The 18,340-nt window shown below is 43.5% G+C and overlaps 1 protein-coding gene across 1 annotated transcript; it reads left to right on the top strand.

The window, feature by feature from the left end:
* The first annotated feature begins 9 nt into the window (after positions 1-9).
* On the top strand, positions 10-6,336 carry LOC144459708 (uncharacterized). Its single transcript, XM_078164210.1, has 2 exons — positions 10-4,880; positions 5,652-6,336. Exon 1 carries the CDS (start codon positions 27-29, stop codon positions 4,863-4,865), a length of 4,839 nt encoding a protein of 1,612 aa, XP_078020336.1. The 5' UTR covers positions 10-26; the 3' UTR covers positions 4,866-4,880; positions 5,652-6,336.
* The last annotated feature ends 12,004 nt before the right edge of the window (positions 6,337-18,340 follow it).

Below are 18,340 nucleotides of genomic sequence, written 5' to 3'. Positions count from 1 at the left end.
CTACAACAATACAAACCACACCATCTATGCCAACAACATTCACAACACAAACTCTATCCACAGCTGCATCGACACAGTCTGTTCCACTCACAACACATTCAGCAATGACATCAACACAAACTACACCATCTGTGGTTTCACTGACACAAAGACCTACGCAAATGATAGCTGTAACCACACAATCAGCACAAACTACAACACCTGTGACAACAGAACCAGACACATCACAGACATCAACATCAGCATCATTAACAACAGAACAACCCACAGCAATTACATCAACAATACAAACTACACCATCTGTGGAAGCAACATTGACAACACAAACTAGAGGATCTGTGGAAACAGTGTCCACAACAACACCAACACAATCGTCTTCACTCACAATAGAATCATCAACAACACCAACACAAGTTACAGCTGTAACTACACAATCAGCAACTTCAGCAGAGGCTGTACCATCTGTAACAACAGAATCAGCCACATCACAAACATCAACATCAGCATCATTAACAACAGAACAACCCACAACTGCAATGCACACTGCTGAACCAACAGTAATTCACAGCACATCAACACCTAGTGGATCAATAACTACAATGACAACAACTACGCCATCAGTGGCAACAGCATTTACAACACCAAGTGTTTCCACAACCGCAACAACACAATCTATTCCACTCACCACAGAGTCATTAACGCCAACGCAAATTACAGTTGTACGCACACAATCAGCAACTTCAACAAATGCTGTGCCACCTGTAACAACTACATCAGTGACTTCACAAACAACATCAGCATCATTAACAACAGAACAACCCACAGCAATGACTACAACAATACAAACCACACCATCTATGCCAACAACATTCACAACACAAACTCTATCCACAGCTGCATCGACACAGTCTGTTCCACTCACAACACATTCAGCAGTGACATCAACACAAACTACACCATCTGTGGTTTCACTGACACAAAGACCTACGCAAATGATAGCTGTAACCACACAATCAGCACAAACTACAACACCTGTGACAACAGAACCAGACACATCACAAACATCAACATCAGCATCATTAACAACAGAACAACCCACAGCAATTACATCAACAATACAAACTACACCATCTGTGGAAGCAACATTGACAACACAAACTAGAGGATCTGTGGAAACAGTGTCCACAACAACACCAACACAATCGTCTTCACTCACAATAGAATCATCAACAACACCAACACAAGTTACAGCTGTAACTACACAATCAGCAACTTCAGCAGAGGCTGTACCATCTGTAACAACAGAATCAGCCACATCACAAACATCAACATCAGCATCATTAACAACAGAACAACCCACAACTGCAATGCACACTGCTGAACCAACAGCGATCCAAAACACATCAACACACAGTGGATCAGTGACTACAACATCACTAACTACACCACCTGTGGAAACAACATTCACAACACACACTGATTCCACAACAACACAGACACAATCTATTCTACCCACAGTGGAATCATCTACAACACCAACACAAAGTACAACATCTGTGGTTTCACCAACACAAAGACCAACACAGAGCGTAGTTGTAACCACACAGTCAACAACTTCAACAGAATCTACCCCATCTGTAACAACTACATCAGTGGCTTCACAAACATCAGCATCATTAACAACAGAACAACCCACAGCAATGACTACAACAATACAAACTACACCATCTGTGGGAACAGTGTCAACAACGACACAGTCTATTCAATCCACAACAGAATCATCAACAACACCTACACAAAATACAGCATCTTTGTCATTAACAACAGAACAACCCACAGCAACAACTACAACGATACAAACACCACTACCTAGGCCAACAACGATCACAACACAAACTGTTTCCACAGCTGCACCGACACAATCTGTTCTACTCACAATACGATCATTAACACCAACACAAAGCACAGCATCCACGGTTTCACCAGCACACAGACCAACCCAGATTACAACTGCGACCACACAGTCAACAACTTCAGTAGAAGCTGCACTATCCGTAACAGCTCAATCACTGACTTCACAAACATCAGCATCATTAACTACAGAACAAGCCACAACTGCAATGCACACTGCTGAACCAACAGCAATGCATAGCACATCAACACCTAGTGGATCAGTAACAACAACACAAACTACATCAAATATGCAAACAACCTTCACAACACAAAGTGTTTCCACGGCTGCAACTTCACAGACTGTTCTGCTCACAGTCGAACCATCAACATCAACAACACAAAGTACAACATCTGTGTCAACAGAACCAGCCACATCACAAAGACCAACTCAAAGCACAGCTGTAACTACAAAATCATCAACTTCAGTAGAAACGTCACCATCTTCTACAACCAAATCAGTGACTTCACAAACATCAACATCAGCATCATCAACAACAGAACAACCCGCAGCTGCAATGCACACTGCTGAACCAACAGCAATTAACAGCACATCAGCACATAGTGGATCAGTGACTACAATGACAACAACTACGCCATCAGTGGCAACAGCATTTACAACACAAACTAGAGGATCTGTGGAAACAGTGTCCACAACAACAACAACAACAACAACAACAACAACACAATCTATTCCATCCACGGTAGAAACATCAACAACACTGACACAAACTACACCATCTGTGGTTTCACCACAACAAAGACCAACACAAACCACAGCTGTGACCACACAATCAGCACAAACTACAACACCTGTAACAACACAATCAACCACATCACAATCATTGGCATCATTAACAACAGAACAACCCACATCACAACAAACTGTTGAATCTACAACAATTCACAACCCATCAACACAGAGTGGATCAGTGACTACAACAACACAACCTACACAGTCTACGCCAACAGAATTCACAACACAAACTGTGCCCACAACTACACAAACACAATCTGTTTCGCTCACAATAGAATCAACAACATCAACACAAACTACATCATCTGTGGTTTCACCAACACTAAGACCAACACAGATTACAGCAACCACACAATCAGCACAAAGTACAGCATCTGAAACAACAGAATCAGCCACGTCACAAACATCATCCACAACAGCAACAGCATATACAGAACAAACTAGGGGATCTGTAGAAACAGTGTCCACAACAACACCAACACAATCTATTCCACTCACAGTAGAATCATCAGCAACACCGACACAAGTTACAGCATCCAGTGATTTACCACCACAAAGACCAACAGAAATGACAGTTGTAACATCACAATCAGCAACACAATCTATTTCACCCACAACTACTCTCCACGTATCTACAAGTAGTTTTACATCTACACAGACGGCAGTGTCTACAGTATCCACAACAGAAGCATCTGCAACAACATTACAACCCACTTCATCTGTTACAACATTGCCACAAGCTACCGCTAAGCAAACAACAGTAAGAGGGGTGACACAAATTACAACTGCTAACACACAATCAGCAACTCCACGACAACGTACAACACATGTAACAACAGATTCAGTCACTTCAGCAACACCTACCTTAGCATCATTAACAATACCAACAGCCGAAAGCCCTCAATCAACAACAGTTCACAGCACAATACCAACACACCAGGGATCAGTCACTACTCAAACACAAAAAACATCAACACAAACTAGAGGAGCTTTGGAAACCATGTTCACAGCAACACCAACAGAGCTTATTTCACCCACCATAAAATCACCCAGTACACTGACACAAACAACACCGTCTTTGGCAACACCACTACAAAGATCAACACAGACTGCAGTCATAACCACACCAGCAACAACTCAAGTAGAAGCTACAGCATCTGAAACGACAAGTGTGTCAAGAACAATTCACACAACTCCATTACATAGTACACTTTTAATAAGCGAAGAAACATCTGTTCCAAGACACATGACAGATTCTGTCACAACAGCAACACAAACTACCACAGTAATGGCACCTGAATCTACAGCCCATGGTTTACCTACTCCAGCAACAACAGCAACAGACTCTTCATCAACACACCTGCCAACACTGTCTACAGTGACTCAACCTAAAGCATCCACAACACCTTTGAGTGAGACTACTAAGCAACCAAGAACATCTCCAAAATCTACAATCAGCACCCCTCCACAGAGTTCAGCCTCTCCCATCACACTCAGTCCATCATTAAGTAGCCCTTCAGGAACCTCGACTACATCCATGAATACACAAAATGGTGGACGTTCATCAGTTCCTCCCAACACATTCACCAAACTGCCAGCTGATACGTCAGCATTACAAAGTACAATACAATCAACAGGCATACCCTCTGCTTCACAACAGCAAAGTGTCTCACTGGTCCCCAGTGAAGCACCTTCCAGCACTGCATCTACAAACCCAACCCCCCAACTATCTAACTCAACAGCAGGATCGATGAACTCACCTCAGACTACCAGGACAACAAATGTGGAAACAACTGTGACAACTGCAACTCCAACAAACATGTCAACAGCTGTCCCTGCAACTGTGCCATCCAGCTCTATGTCATCATCTGAACTTGTGTCTCAAACCACATCATCTGACTCCCAAAAACCTGTGATATCAACGACATTTATCTCAGATGCATCAACCCTAAATCCTGCCAAAGCCAACACGACACAGCAGCAAGTTGATCCTACTGCTCTTCCCTTAACCAGAGGAAATATAGTGTTTTTCAAATATAGCCCCAAAATTGCTTCTGTGAGGCCCCTTGCCTTTGATTACCCAACTGTGATCTGGACCACATTTCCAGTTTCAAATGCCACGGATGCAGACTCTGAGGAGCAACACGAGCCTGATTAGAGCAACACAAGTGAGGTAATTCTAAAGGTTTTTAAGGAATTGTTTGGCATTTGGGGAAACACCCTCTTTTACTTTTTGAGTGTTAGATGAGAGGAGTGATACCTTGAGAGGGGTCCCAATCCATTCATTTAACTATTGACAAAAAAATACAAAAGCACATTTACAAACATTTGCTGTACTTACAGCCTAGTGCCTAGTGCCTATGCCTCATGCATCCACATTTACAAGACATTTAAAATGCGTGGGCTGACAGGTTGGTGTTTCGGAAGAATACTTGGCTCACAAAATGACCATTTATTTATCAGTTAGTCACGCTGCGTTACTTTAAATTTGTGAAGAAAACTGTTTTTCTCACATGCCTCCATGAAACATGATTTAGTGATTGACTGGAGATCACATTTAAACAACAACAAACTATACAAAATAATATCCCTTTACAAACTCTCACAAAACTTGTGCAGTATAATCCAAGTCTAGTTGATCCAGTCATATGCTCAGCCCTTCCAAAACATGTTACTTCGCTTAAAATTCTCAGTATTTGAATCAAGCTTAAAAGAGAGCATAGATATGTTTCACTTTCAGCTCAGTTTTAAATAGTAAGGTTGGGAAGTCCTCAATATGCTCTGTGGAGGCATGCGAGAAAAATATGTTGTCTTTTCCCCACAATATCAAGGTAACTTGACATGATTAATTGACATACAAATGGTTATTTTGTGCGGGAAGTATTCCTTTATATATGTCTAGATCTTCTCTGTGGTTAATTATCTTTTTCTTTTAATTTCACAGATTCCCACATTGCCACCAGAGGTGTGAATAAGACACTGGGAGCTGGAAATCCTCATTCTGAGTCTGGTCCTAGACCTAATGTCAGTTTCTAACACTGAGTGTTAGTTTTCTTAGCTGATCATTGACTATGTGCAGCCATCTGTTACATGGCTTCAGTGGTAACTGTGAAGTAAGACAGTGTGCAGCCACAAATAGATATATCACTCAGCTACCAGTGCCATGTATGATAACAAGGTCTGTTAATGTAAGGCAGGCACTGAAAGATGTCCACAGAGTTTCTTCCTACATATTTGTGCTGGTTGGGCAGGTGACACACCCCATCTCTCTTCTGTCTGTGTGTCCTTTTCAAAGATGCAAGCAAGTCTTACCTTTAAAAATACTATTCTAAGAAAAAAAAAGTCAATAACAAATCTAACACTATTAAATTTGATGTAACTTGATTTTTCCTACATTTGATTTTGTTTTGCTCTGATGTTTTGGTGTCCTTTTGTGATCTTATCCACCTGCACAATTTGTGCTCATTTCTCTTACTCTGTTCATCCTATTGTTTTTATACTCCCAATCTCCTGAAACCAATACTGCTGTTGTTTAGGACACTGCAATTAATTACACTTCAAATAAATCACTTATTCATGCCTAATAGATGCTTTGTCATGCTTTGTTACCACTTATTTATTTTTATTTATTTTCTCTTTGTGTGGAATTTATATTCAGGTAAGACAGAGATCTTAGTAAAAGTGACTTTTGGACCAACACATCTGCCTCTGTGTGTTTGTGGTTCCAGTTTGGTAAAGCTCTCACACTGAAAGCCAGTGGATCCGTTAAAGAGTTTCATGTAATAAACATTCTCAAAATGCCACCTGCCATTATCAGACAGTACTCCCAAAAAGCTACACATAGCTGGAGTCTGGTTACTAGGGTAAGATTGAATATATGTCATACTGTTTGATATGTATAATCATATCAACCTGGGCCGGGTCAGACATTTGCTTTGAGGGATCCTTTATAAAGTTTCGTTAAAGTCACAGGAACTGTACGTATGTTGCAGTAATCTTGACCCACCAGTGAGGAATTTTACTATCTGTGAATGTCAGTCAGTACACAGCGTGAGTCAATGCTAAATTTGAGTTCTATGCTTTGGTCAGAGATATGACGTTGTTGCCTTGCCTTTGTAATCTTTCACTATCATGTTTTTCACCTGACTTTTAATGAACTTTGAATGAGCACAGAAACTCCCACTCCTACTGAAAATGTACAAATTCACAAAGTTCATGTCCAGTTCATGTTTTTAACAGTAGCTATCTTCAGAATATTATATTAAATTATGATTAAGTAATTATCTTGCAGCTCTACCTGTGTAAGATACATGATAATGACATCCTGTTGGGTCACTTGAGTGGAATGCATAAACAAAAGTGCTCAGGATTGTCTGGTGGCTGAACCATGACAGTGACAATCAATCTGAAGCAGTGCGGGTAGTTTTTTTTCCCCCTCTTTGCTTCCTTCATTTTATTCCCCATGTTGCAACACACAACCTTTTACTTTGCAGCAACATATATAAGAGCTGAACAAACAGGTGGCATCACTAGAGATGTGCACCAGGGCAGACGAAATAACGAGTGTCTGAATCAGTTTTAGAATAATGCAGATCTAAAAAATATTATTCATAAATTGTGACTATTTTGTGGGGTAAGTACATTTATATATATATATACACACACATATATAGGGGTATCTTTATTCAACTGTAAATTACACTTCCCTATAATGTATTTTTGGTTGCATTTTATGTAGTGCTTCTGCGGTTTTACTACATTATTGTAAGGCTTATCTTTTTGATTCCATTCATTCTACAGCTATGATTAAAAATACAATAACAATATTTCAATATTTCTTGGAGGATCCCTTTTTCCCCCACTTTTTCTTTGGCTCTATCCTTTAAATATATGTGCTGGATTTCTATTTTTAAATACTTGACCAAAATATGGATGTATTAACTATGTTCAGTTTTGGCATAACGTATAGCCACTTTAACTTACAATGTACAACACTTTTCATGCTGAGATGGCTTTTAAGCTTCAAGAGGAATAAAAACCAAATGGCTGTACCATATCTTTATTAGATTCTATTATATTCAGTAAAATATTTCCTTTTTTTAATGTTTGAAAAGACAGTCTATTTAACAGTGCAACATTTTTTTTTAAAAACTACATTTCCATTGTGCACTTTGGCTGTCAATTTTAGCATGAGGCATGAGCTAAGGTTCCTTAACTGGGTTTACTGACTGTGGCGTAACTGTGGTTATGGCAATACAACAACAAGCAGTAAAAGTACTGGAAATGTCCATCATTGCTATTGTAAGTTAAACTTGCATTGCATCTCCATTTTGAATTAGGCCAGTCAAAACTGTATTCAGAGAAATCCCTTTCACTTGGGCCGCAATAGTACAGTCTGAGCTTTTTTATTTCTGAATTAATACTATACATTTATGGGGTGTTCACAACAGGAATAAAGAAGTTAAATTTAGGACTTTCAAGACATTTTAAACACCAGTTTAAACAAATTCAGAATTACAAACAAAAAAATCAAAATATACTCTTTTAATTCTTTAATTTTCCATAACTGCTTATCCTGTTAGAGGTTGCGGGAAGGCTGGAGACTATCCCAGCTGGCATTAGGCAAGAGGCGGGGTACACCCTGGACAGGTCACCAGATTATCACAGGACTGACACATAGAGACAGACAATCATTCATGCTTATGACTGATTTAGAGTCACCAGTTAACCTAGCCTCCATGTTTTTGGACTGCAAGGCAAAGCCACCGTGCCACCGTGCTGCCTCTTTGCAAGCAAACACACTGATGTCACTTTAAAATAAACAGTAAGGATGAAATTACGCTGATGATACTCTATGTCTCACCCACAAAAAATAAACTAACAAGCAGGCTGACTAGCAAGGCCTAAGTTTAATGATGCAGATTCACTGTGTAATCTAAATGCACAGAGGGAGTGAAAAAAGGTGTTTTCGCACATACAGGTGATGTGTCAAAGTTGTCTTTTCTCTTGTTAAAATGACATTTCCCATAGTGGAAATTCTTGCAGTGATGTGACACAAAAACATCAAAGACAATCTGAACTCAATCTGAATTTAAGACAATTTATATAGGCCTTTTGTTATTTTATTATTTATCACTGTCACATTAAGGATAGTGATATGATGAGTGTATCACTGTCACTGTCCAATAGGCAAAAAGCCAAAAGGAATTTAAAATAAAATAACCTGTCTCTTTGTATACTTCCTCTGTCAGTAAGTAACTGTACTGTCAAATCTTACAGGTTTAAGAGCAGACACAATGGGTGTTGGACCAATCTTATCAATTTTGCTGACAGTAATAGGTAAGTTAATAATAACTGCAATGAAGGTGTTTACAATACTGAAAGAAAAAGTTATTCTAAAAACATTAATCCTTCTGCTCATTACAAATAGTGGCCATTGAGCTTGCTACTACACAAACAGATGCACCTACAACAACTAGTGTTACAACAACGGATGCACCTACAACAACTGGTGTGACAACAACTGGTGCACCTACAACAACTGGTGTGACAACAACTGGTGCACCTACAACAACCGGTGTGACAACAACGGGTGCACCTACAACAACTGGTGTGACAACAACTGCTGCACCTACAACAACTGGTGTGACAACAACGGGTGCACCTACAACAACTGGTGTGACAACAACTGGTGCACCTACAACAACTGGTGTGACAACAACTGGTGCACCTACAACAACTGGTGTGACAACAACGGGTGCACCTACAACAACTGCTGCACCTACAACAACTGGCGTGACAACAACTGGTGCACCTACAACAACTGGTGTGACAACAACAGGTGCACCTACAACAACTGGTGTGACAACAACTGGAGCACCTACAACAACTGGTGTGACGACAACTGGTGCACCTACAACAACTGGTGTGACAACAACTGTTGCACCTACAACAACTGGCGTGACAACAACTGCTTCACCTACAACAACTGGTGCACCTACAACAACTGGTGTGACAACAACTGGTGCACCTACAACAACCGGTATGACAACAACGGGAGCACCTACAACAACTGGTGTGACAACAACGGGTGCACCTACAACAACTGGTGTGACAACAACTGCAGCACCTACAACAACTGGTGTGACAACAACTGGAGCAGTTACAACAACTGGGGTGACAACAACTGGTGCACCTACAACAACTGGTGTGACAACAACGGGAGCACCTACAACAACTGGTGTGACAACAACGGGTGCACCTACAACAACTGGTGTGACAACAGCTGGAGCACCTACAACAACTGGTGTGACAACAACTGGTGCACCTACAACAACTGGTGTGACAACAACGGGAGCACCTACAACAACTGGTGTGACAACAACTGATGTACCTACAACAACTGGTGTGACAACAACTGGTGCACCTACAACAACTGGTGTGACAACAACTGATGTACCTACAACAACTGGTGTGACAACAACGGGAGCACCTACAACAACTGGTGTGACAACAACTGGTGCACCTACAACAACTGGTGTGACAACAACGGGTGCACCGTCAACAACTGGTGTGACAACAACTGGTGCACCTACAACAACTAGTGTGACAACAACGGGAGCACCTACAACAACTGGGGTGACAACAACTGATGCACCTACAACAACTGGGGTGACAACAACGGGAGCACCTACAACAACTGGTGTGACGACAACTGGTGCACCTACAACAACTGGCGTGACAACAACTGCTGCACCTACAACAACTGCTGGACCTACAACAACTGGTGTGACAACAACTGGTGCACCTACAACAACTGGTGTGACGACAACTGGTGCACCTACAACAACTGGTATGACAACAACTGCTGCACCTACAACAACTGGTGTGACAACAACAGGTGCACCTACAACAACTGGCATGACAACAACTGGTGCACCTACAACAACTGGTGTGACAACAACGGGTGCACCTACAACAACTGGTGTGACAACAACTGGTGCACCTACAACAACTGGTGTGACAACAACTGGTGCACCGACAACAACCGGTGTGACAACAACAGGAGCACCTACAACAACTGGTGTGACAACAACGGGTGCACCTACAACAACTGGTGTGACAACAACGGGAGCACCTACAACAACTGCTGCACCTACAACAACTGGTGTGACAACAACTGCTGGACCTACAACAACTGGTGTGACAACAACTGGAGCACCTACAACAACTGGCATGACAACAACTGGTGCACCTACAACAACTGGCGTGACAACAACTGGTGCACTGACAACAACTGGTGTGACAACAACTGGTGCACCTACAACAACTGGTGTGACAACAACTGGTGCACCTACAACAACTGGTGTGACAACAACAGGAGCACCTACAACAACTGGTGTGACGACAACTGGTGCACCTACAACAACTGGTGTGACAACAACAGGTGCACCTACAACAACTGGTGTGACAACAACTACTGGTGCACCTACAACAACTGGTGTGACAACAATGGATGCACCTACAACAACTGGTGTGACAACAACGGGTGCACCTACAACAACTGGTGTGACAACAACTGGTGCACCGACAACAACTGGTGTGACAACAACTGGTGTGACAACAACTACTGGTGCACCTACAACAACTGGTGTGACAACAATGGATGCACCTACAACAACTGGTGTGACAACAACGGGTGCACCTACAACAACTGGTGTGACAACAACTGGTGCACCGACAACAACTGGTGTGACAACAACTGGTGTGACAACAATGGGAGCACCTACAACAACTGGTGTGACAACAACTGATGCACCTACAACAACTGGTGTGACAACAACAGGTGCACCTACAACAACTGGTGTGACAACAACTGGTGCACCTACAACAACTGGCATGACAACAACTGGTGCACCTACAACAACTGGCGTGACAACAACTGGTGCACCTACAACAACTGGCGTGACAACAACTGGTGCACCTACAACAACTGGCGTGACAACAACTGGTGCACCTACAACAACTGGTGTGACAACAACGGGAGCACCTACAACAACTGGTGTGACAACAACTGATGCACCTACAACAACTAGTGTGACAACAACTGGTGCACCTACAACAACTGATGTGACAACAACTGCTGCACCTACAACAACTGGTGTGACAACAACTGGTGCACCGACAACAACCGGTGTGACAACAACGGGAGCACCTACAACAACTGGTGTGACAACAACGGGTTCACCTACAACAACTGGTGTGACAACAACTGATGTACCTACAACAACTGGTGTGACAACAACGGGAGCACCTACAACAACTGAGGTGACAACAACTGATGCACCTACAACAACTGGGGTGACAACAACGGGAGCACCTACAACAACTGGTGTGACGACAACTGGTGCACCTACAACAACTGGCGTGACAACAACTGGTGCACCTACAACAACTGCTGCACCTACAACAACTGGTGTGACAACAATGGGAGCACCTACAACAACTGGTGTGACAACAACTGGTGCACCTACAACAACTGGTGTGACAACAACTGCTGGACCTACAACAACTGGTGTGACAACAACTGGTGCAACTACAACAACTGGTGTGACAACAACTGCTGGACCTACAACAACTGGTGTGACAACAACGGGTGCACCTACAACAACTGGCATGACAACAACTGGTGCACCTACAACAACTGGTGTGACAACAACGGGAGCACCTACAACAACTGGCGTGACAACAACTGGTGCACTGACAACAACTGGTGTGACAACAACTGGTGCACCTACAACAACTGGCGTGACAACAACTGGTGCACCGACAACAACTGGTGTGACAACAACTGGTGCACCTACAACAACTGGTGTGACGACAACTGGTGCACCTACAACAACTGGTGTGACAACAACGGGAGCACCGACAACAACTGGCATGACAACAACTGGTGCACCTACAACAACTGGTGTGACAACAACTGGTGCACCGACAACAACTGGTGTGACAACAACTGGTGTGACAACAACTGCTGCACCTACAACAACTGGTGTGACAACAACGGGTGCACCTACAACAACTGGTGCACCTACAACAACTGGTGTGACAACAACTGGTGCACCTACAACAACTGGCGTGACAACAACTGGTGCACCTACAACAACTGGTGTGACAACAACTGGTGCACCTACAACAACTGGTGTGATGACAACTGGTGCACCTACAACAACTGGCATGACAACAACTGGTGCACCTACAACAACTGGTGTGACAACAACAGGAGCACCTACAACAACCGGCATCACAACAACTGGTGCACCGACAACAACTGGTGTGACAACAACTGGTGCACCTACAACAACTGGTGTGACAACAACTGGTGCACCTACAACAACTGGTGTGACAACAACTGGTGCACCTACAACAACTGGTGCACCTACAACAACTGGTATGACAACAACTGGTGCACCTACAACAACTGGTGTGACAACAACGGGAGCACCTACAACAACTGGTGTGACAACAACTGGTGCACCTACAACAACTGGTGTGACAACAACTGTTGCACCTACAACAACTGGTGCACCTACAACAACTGGCATGACAACAACTGGTGCACCTACAACAACTGGTGTGACAACAACTGGTGCACCAACAACAACTGGTTTGACAACAACTGGTGCACCTACAACAACTGGTGCACCTTCAACAACTGGTGTGACTACAACTGGTGCACCTACAACAACTGGTGTGACAACAACTGCTGCACCTACAACAACCGGGGTCACAACAACGGGAGCACCTACAACAACTGGCGTGACAACAACTGCTGCACCTACAACAACTGGCGTGACAACAACTGGTGCACCTACAACAACTGGTATGACAACAACTGGTGCACCTACAACAACTGGTGTGACAACAACTGGTGCACCTACAACAACTGGTGTGACAACAACTGGTGCACCTACAACAACTGGTGTGACAACAACTGGGGTGACAACAACCGATGTACCTACAACAACTGGTGTGACAACAACGGGAGCACCTACAACAACTGGTGTGACAACAACTGCTGCACCTACAACAACTGGTGTGACAACAACTGGTGCACCTACAACAACTGGTGCACCTACAACAACTGGTGTGACAACAACTGGTGCACCTACAACAACTGGTGTGACAACAACTGGTGCACCTACAACAACTGGTGTGACAACAACTGGTGCACCTACAACAACTGGTGTGACAACAACGGGAGCACCTACAACAACTGGTGTGACAACAACTGCTGCACCTACAACAACTGGCGTGACAACAACTGCTGCACCTACAACAACTGGTATGACAACAACTGGTGCACCTACAACAACTGGTGTGACAACAACAGGAGCACCTACAACAACCGGCATCACAACAACTGGTGCACCGACAACAACTGGTGTGACAACAACTGGTGCACCTACAACAACTGGTGCACCTACAACAACTGGTGTGACAACAACTGGTGCACCTACAACAACTGGTGTGACAACAACTGGTGCACCTACAACAACTGGTGTGACAACAACGGGAGCACCTACAACAACTGGTGTGACAACAACTGCTGCACCTACAACAACTGGCGTGACAACAACTGCTGCACCTACAACAACTGGTATGACAACAACTGGTGCACCTACAACAACTGGTGTGACAACAACAGGAGCACCTACAACAACCGGCATCACAACAACTGGTGCACCGACAACAACTGGTGTGACAACAACTGGTGCACCTACAACAACTGGTGTGACAACAACTGGTGTGACAACAACTGGTGCACCTACAACAACTGGTGTGACAACAACTGGTGCACCTACAACAACTGGTATGACTACAACTGGTGCACCTACAACAACTGGTGTGACAACAACAGGAGCACCTACAACAACCAGCGTCACAACAACTGGTGCACCTACAACAACGGGTGCACCTACAACAACTGGCATGACAACAACTGCTGCACCTACAACAACTGGTGTGACAACAACTGGTGCACCAACAACAACTGGTGCGACAACAACTGGTGCACCTACAACAACTGGTGCACCTACAACAACTGGTGTGACTACAACTGGTGCACCTACAACAACTGGTGTGACAACAACTGCTGAACCCACAACAACCAGGGTCACAACAACGGGAGCACCTACAACAACTGGCGTGACAACAACTGCTGCACTTACAACAACTGGCATGACAACAACTGGTGCACCTACAACAACTGGTATGACAACAACTGGTGCACCTACAACAACTAGTGTGACAACAACAGGAGCACCTACAACAACTGGCATCACAACAACTGGTGCACCGACAACAACTGGTGTGACAACAACTGGTGCACCTACAACAACTGGTGTGACAACAACTGGTGCGACAACAACTGGTGCACCTACAACAACTGGTGCGACAACAACTGGTGCACCTACAACAACTGGTGTGACAACAACTGGTGCACCTACAACAACTGGTGTGACAACAACTGGTGCACCTACAACAACTGGGGTCACAACAACTGGTGTGATAACAACTGGTGCACCTACAACAACCAGTGTGACAACAACTGGTGCACCTACAACAACCGGCATGACAACAACTGGTGTGACAACAACTGGTGCACCTACAACAACTGGCGTGACAACTGGTGCACCTACAACAACTGGTGTGACAACAACTGGTGTGACAACAACAGGAGCACCGACAACAACTGGTGTGACAACAACTGGTGCACCTACAACACCCGGTGTGACAACAACTGGTGCACCTACAACAACTGGTGTTACAACAACTGCTGCACCTACAACAACTGGTGTGACAACAACAGGAGCACCTACAACAACTGGTGTGACAACAACTGGTGCACCCACAACAACGGTTGCACCTACAACAACTGGTGTGACAACAACGGGTGCACCTACAGCAACTGGTGTGACAACAACTGGTGCACCTACAACAACCACTGTGACAACTACTGGTGCACCTACAACAACCATCGTGACAACAACTGGTGCGCCTACAACGGGTGCACTGACAACAACTGGTGCACCTACAACGGGTGCACTGACAACAACTGGTGCACTGACAACAACTGGTGCACCTACAACGGGTGCACTGACAACAACTGGTGCACCTACAACAGTTGGTGTGATGACAACGAGTGCAGCTACAACAGCTGGTGCACCTACAACAACTGCTGTGACAGCAACTGGTGCACCTACAACAACTGGTGCACCTACAACAACTGGTGCATCTAGTACTACTACTACTCCAGCTCCCCCACCAGTTGTGGTTATCGCAGCAACCTTGCAAGTAACATTCAGACAAGAACTCACTGATAAAACCACCCCAGAATTTAAGCAGCTTGAGGCTCAAGTTGTAGCAGTGGTTTGTACTCCTCATTATTTTTTCATGTACAGCAAGTGAGCTTACAGTTTTAATTACATTTGGAGAATACCGTATTTTTAGTTTCTTTATACTTTTTATTTGCCTCTCTTCTACAGTACGATGTCATCTACAGGACCCGATATGGCATCCTTTTCATCCGCAGTTTTGTCATAGAATTTAGGTAACATTTTATTATTGTAATTTTTGAATATCATTCTAAAAAAAATTAAATGAAATCATCACACATGCATAAGCTATCCATTTTAATATAATCTGATCACGTTCTGTGCTTTATTGATGCAGATCGGCTGCGGGCCGACCACGAGTGGATAATACTGAAGCAGAGATGGGGATTGAGTTCAATGAAACTGCTTCAGCCGAAGAAATTCCAACGGCTAATAATGTTGCAGAAACCTTAGTAGAGGCTGTCTCTAACCCCAACTCTACCTTCAACCTCACTGTTGATGCCGCCTCAGTCCAAGTCATTGGTAAGTATACACTTCCCCTATATGAGACTGCACACACACATGCACAAACAGGACCTATACATGCATTAAATGGAGAGATGTCAGAGTGAGGGGGCTGCCCATGAGCGTTTGGGGGGGGAGGGTGGGGGGGTTCAGTGTCTTGGTCAAGGGCACCTCGGCAGTGCCCAGGAGGTGAACAGGCACCTCTCCAGCTACCAGTCCACGCTCCATATTTTGGTCTGAGCATGTGTTTATTCAATTTCAATTTTTTTTGGTGAACCACAGTATACTGCTTGGTGTGAATTGTCCAAAGATGATTTCTGATATACTTCAGACTTTAATCTCAAAATAACTCTACCGGATTCATATTCTACTACAATTTAGGACTGGGTTTAAGTGATCTCTTTTTACTGCCATTATTATTATTGACCTTACCATCGAAGTTATTCTGGACTCCTTTCCTGATACCTTTTTTTGACAAATTGCTGGGTTGACAAAGAGCATACACAATCATAATTACCATGCAAGAGTACTTAAAGGTCTAGGGTGCAGGATTTAGGGGCACCTATTGGTAGAAATGGTATTTAATATTCATTACTATTTGTAAATTACTTCATAAAAACCTGAAACAACAAATTGTTATGTCTTTAAGTGTTAAATATTAAGTGGTTAGTATATAAGAGAGTGTCTTCCTCCACGGAGTTGTTCTACAGTAGCCCAGAACGGAGAAATCGGACTGGTTCTAGATAAGGCCTTTTGCCTTTTTTTTTTTTTTTTTTTACATCAGCCATCATAATTATTCTATACGCTTGGCACACGGAAGTTTCAGTTTTGCAACCTTACTGCTAAATGCCACAAAATCCTACACACTAGACCTTTAAAGTGTAACTTATCATACATACACTTACAGTATGATGCGATGTGTATATTTGTTCAAACAGAAGTCCCTCTGGCTACTATCATTTATTTTTTTTTTACATATTTCTTTATATTGTTCCGTATTTGTTTTTGCAGTAAGAACAACTGCAGCCCCCACGACTGCAGCCCCCACGACTGCAGCCCTCACGACTGCAGCCCCCACGACTGCAGCCCCCACGACTGCAGCCCTCACGACTGCAGCCCCCACGACGGCAGCCCCCACGACGGCAGCCCCCACGACTGCAGCCGCCACGACTGCAGCCCCCACGACTGCAGCCCTCACGACTGCAGCCCCCACGACGGCAGCCCCCACGACTGCAGCCGCCACGACTGCAGCCCCCACGACTGCAGCCGCCACGACTGCAGCCCCCACTACAACAACTGCTGCTAATATAGAGGCAGTTACAACAACGCGGTTGACTTTCACATCTGTTGGAGAGACATTTACAAGTGACCTAGGGAATTCATCATCTGCAGCATTTATAAGTCGAGCCAGACTAATTGCGTCAGCAGTAAGTCACTCTCTTACAGTAAAGCTTAGCAAAATATAGGCATCTTAACTGGACATGTTTCATTAGATGTCTTTCATGTCACAGCCTTTCTGCAACATGCCATCTTTTGTTTTGCACATTCATCATTTCTCATCAACATTTCTTTTACAATTTTCCTCTAAAATTGTCACCTCGTAAATTTCCTTTCAAAGTGTGGTGGAGCTACACTGTAAAAATAAAACTCCTTCCAACATAATTATAATTATACAAATTTCAAAGTAGCCCTGTCTAATGCAAACACATTTCTAATTATACATTTAAGTGTG

The sequence above is a fragment of the Epinephelus lanceolatus genome, chromosome 22, assembly GCF_041903045.1.
Source record: "Epinephelus lanceolatus isolate andai-2023 chromosome 22, ASM4190304v1, whole genome shotgun sequence".
NCBI classification, from domain to species: domain Eukaryota; kingdom Metazoa; phylum Chordata; class Actinopteri; order Perciformes; family Serranidae; genus Epinephelus; species Epinephelus lanceolatus.
This window is presented reverse-complemented; position numbering and strand designations above follow the sequence as displayed.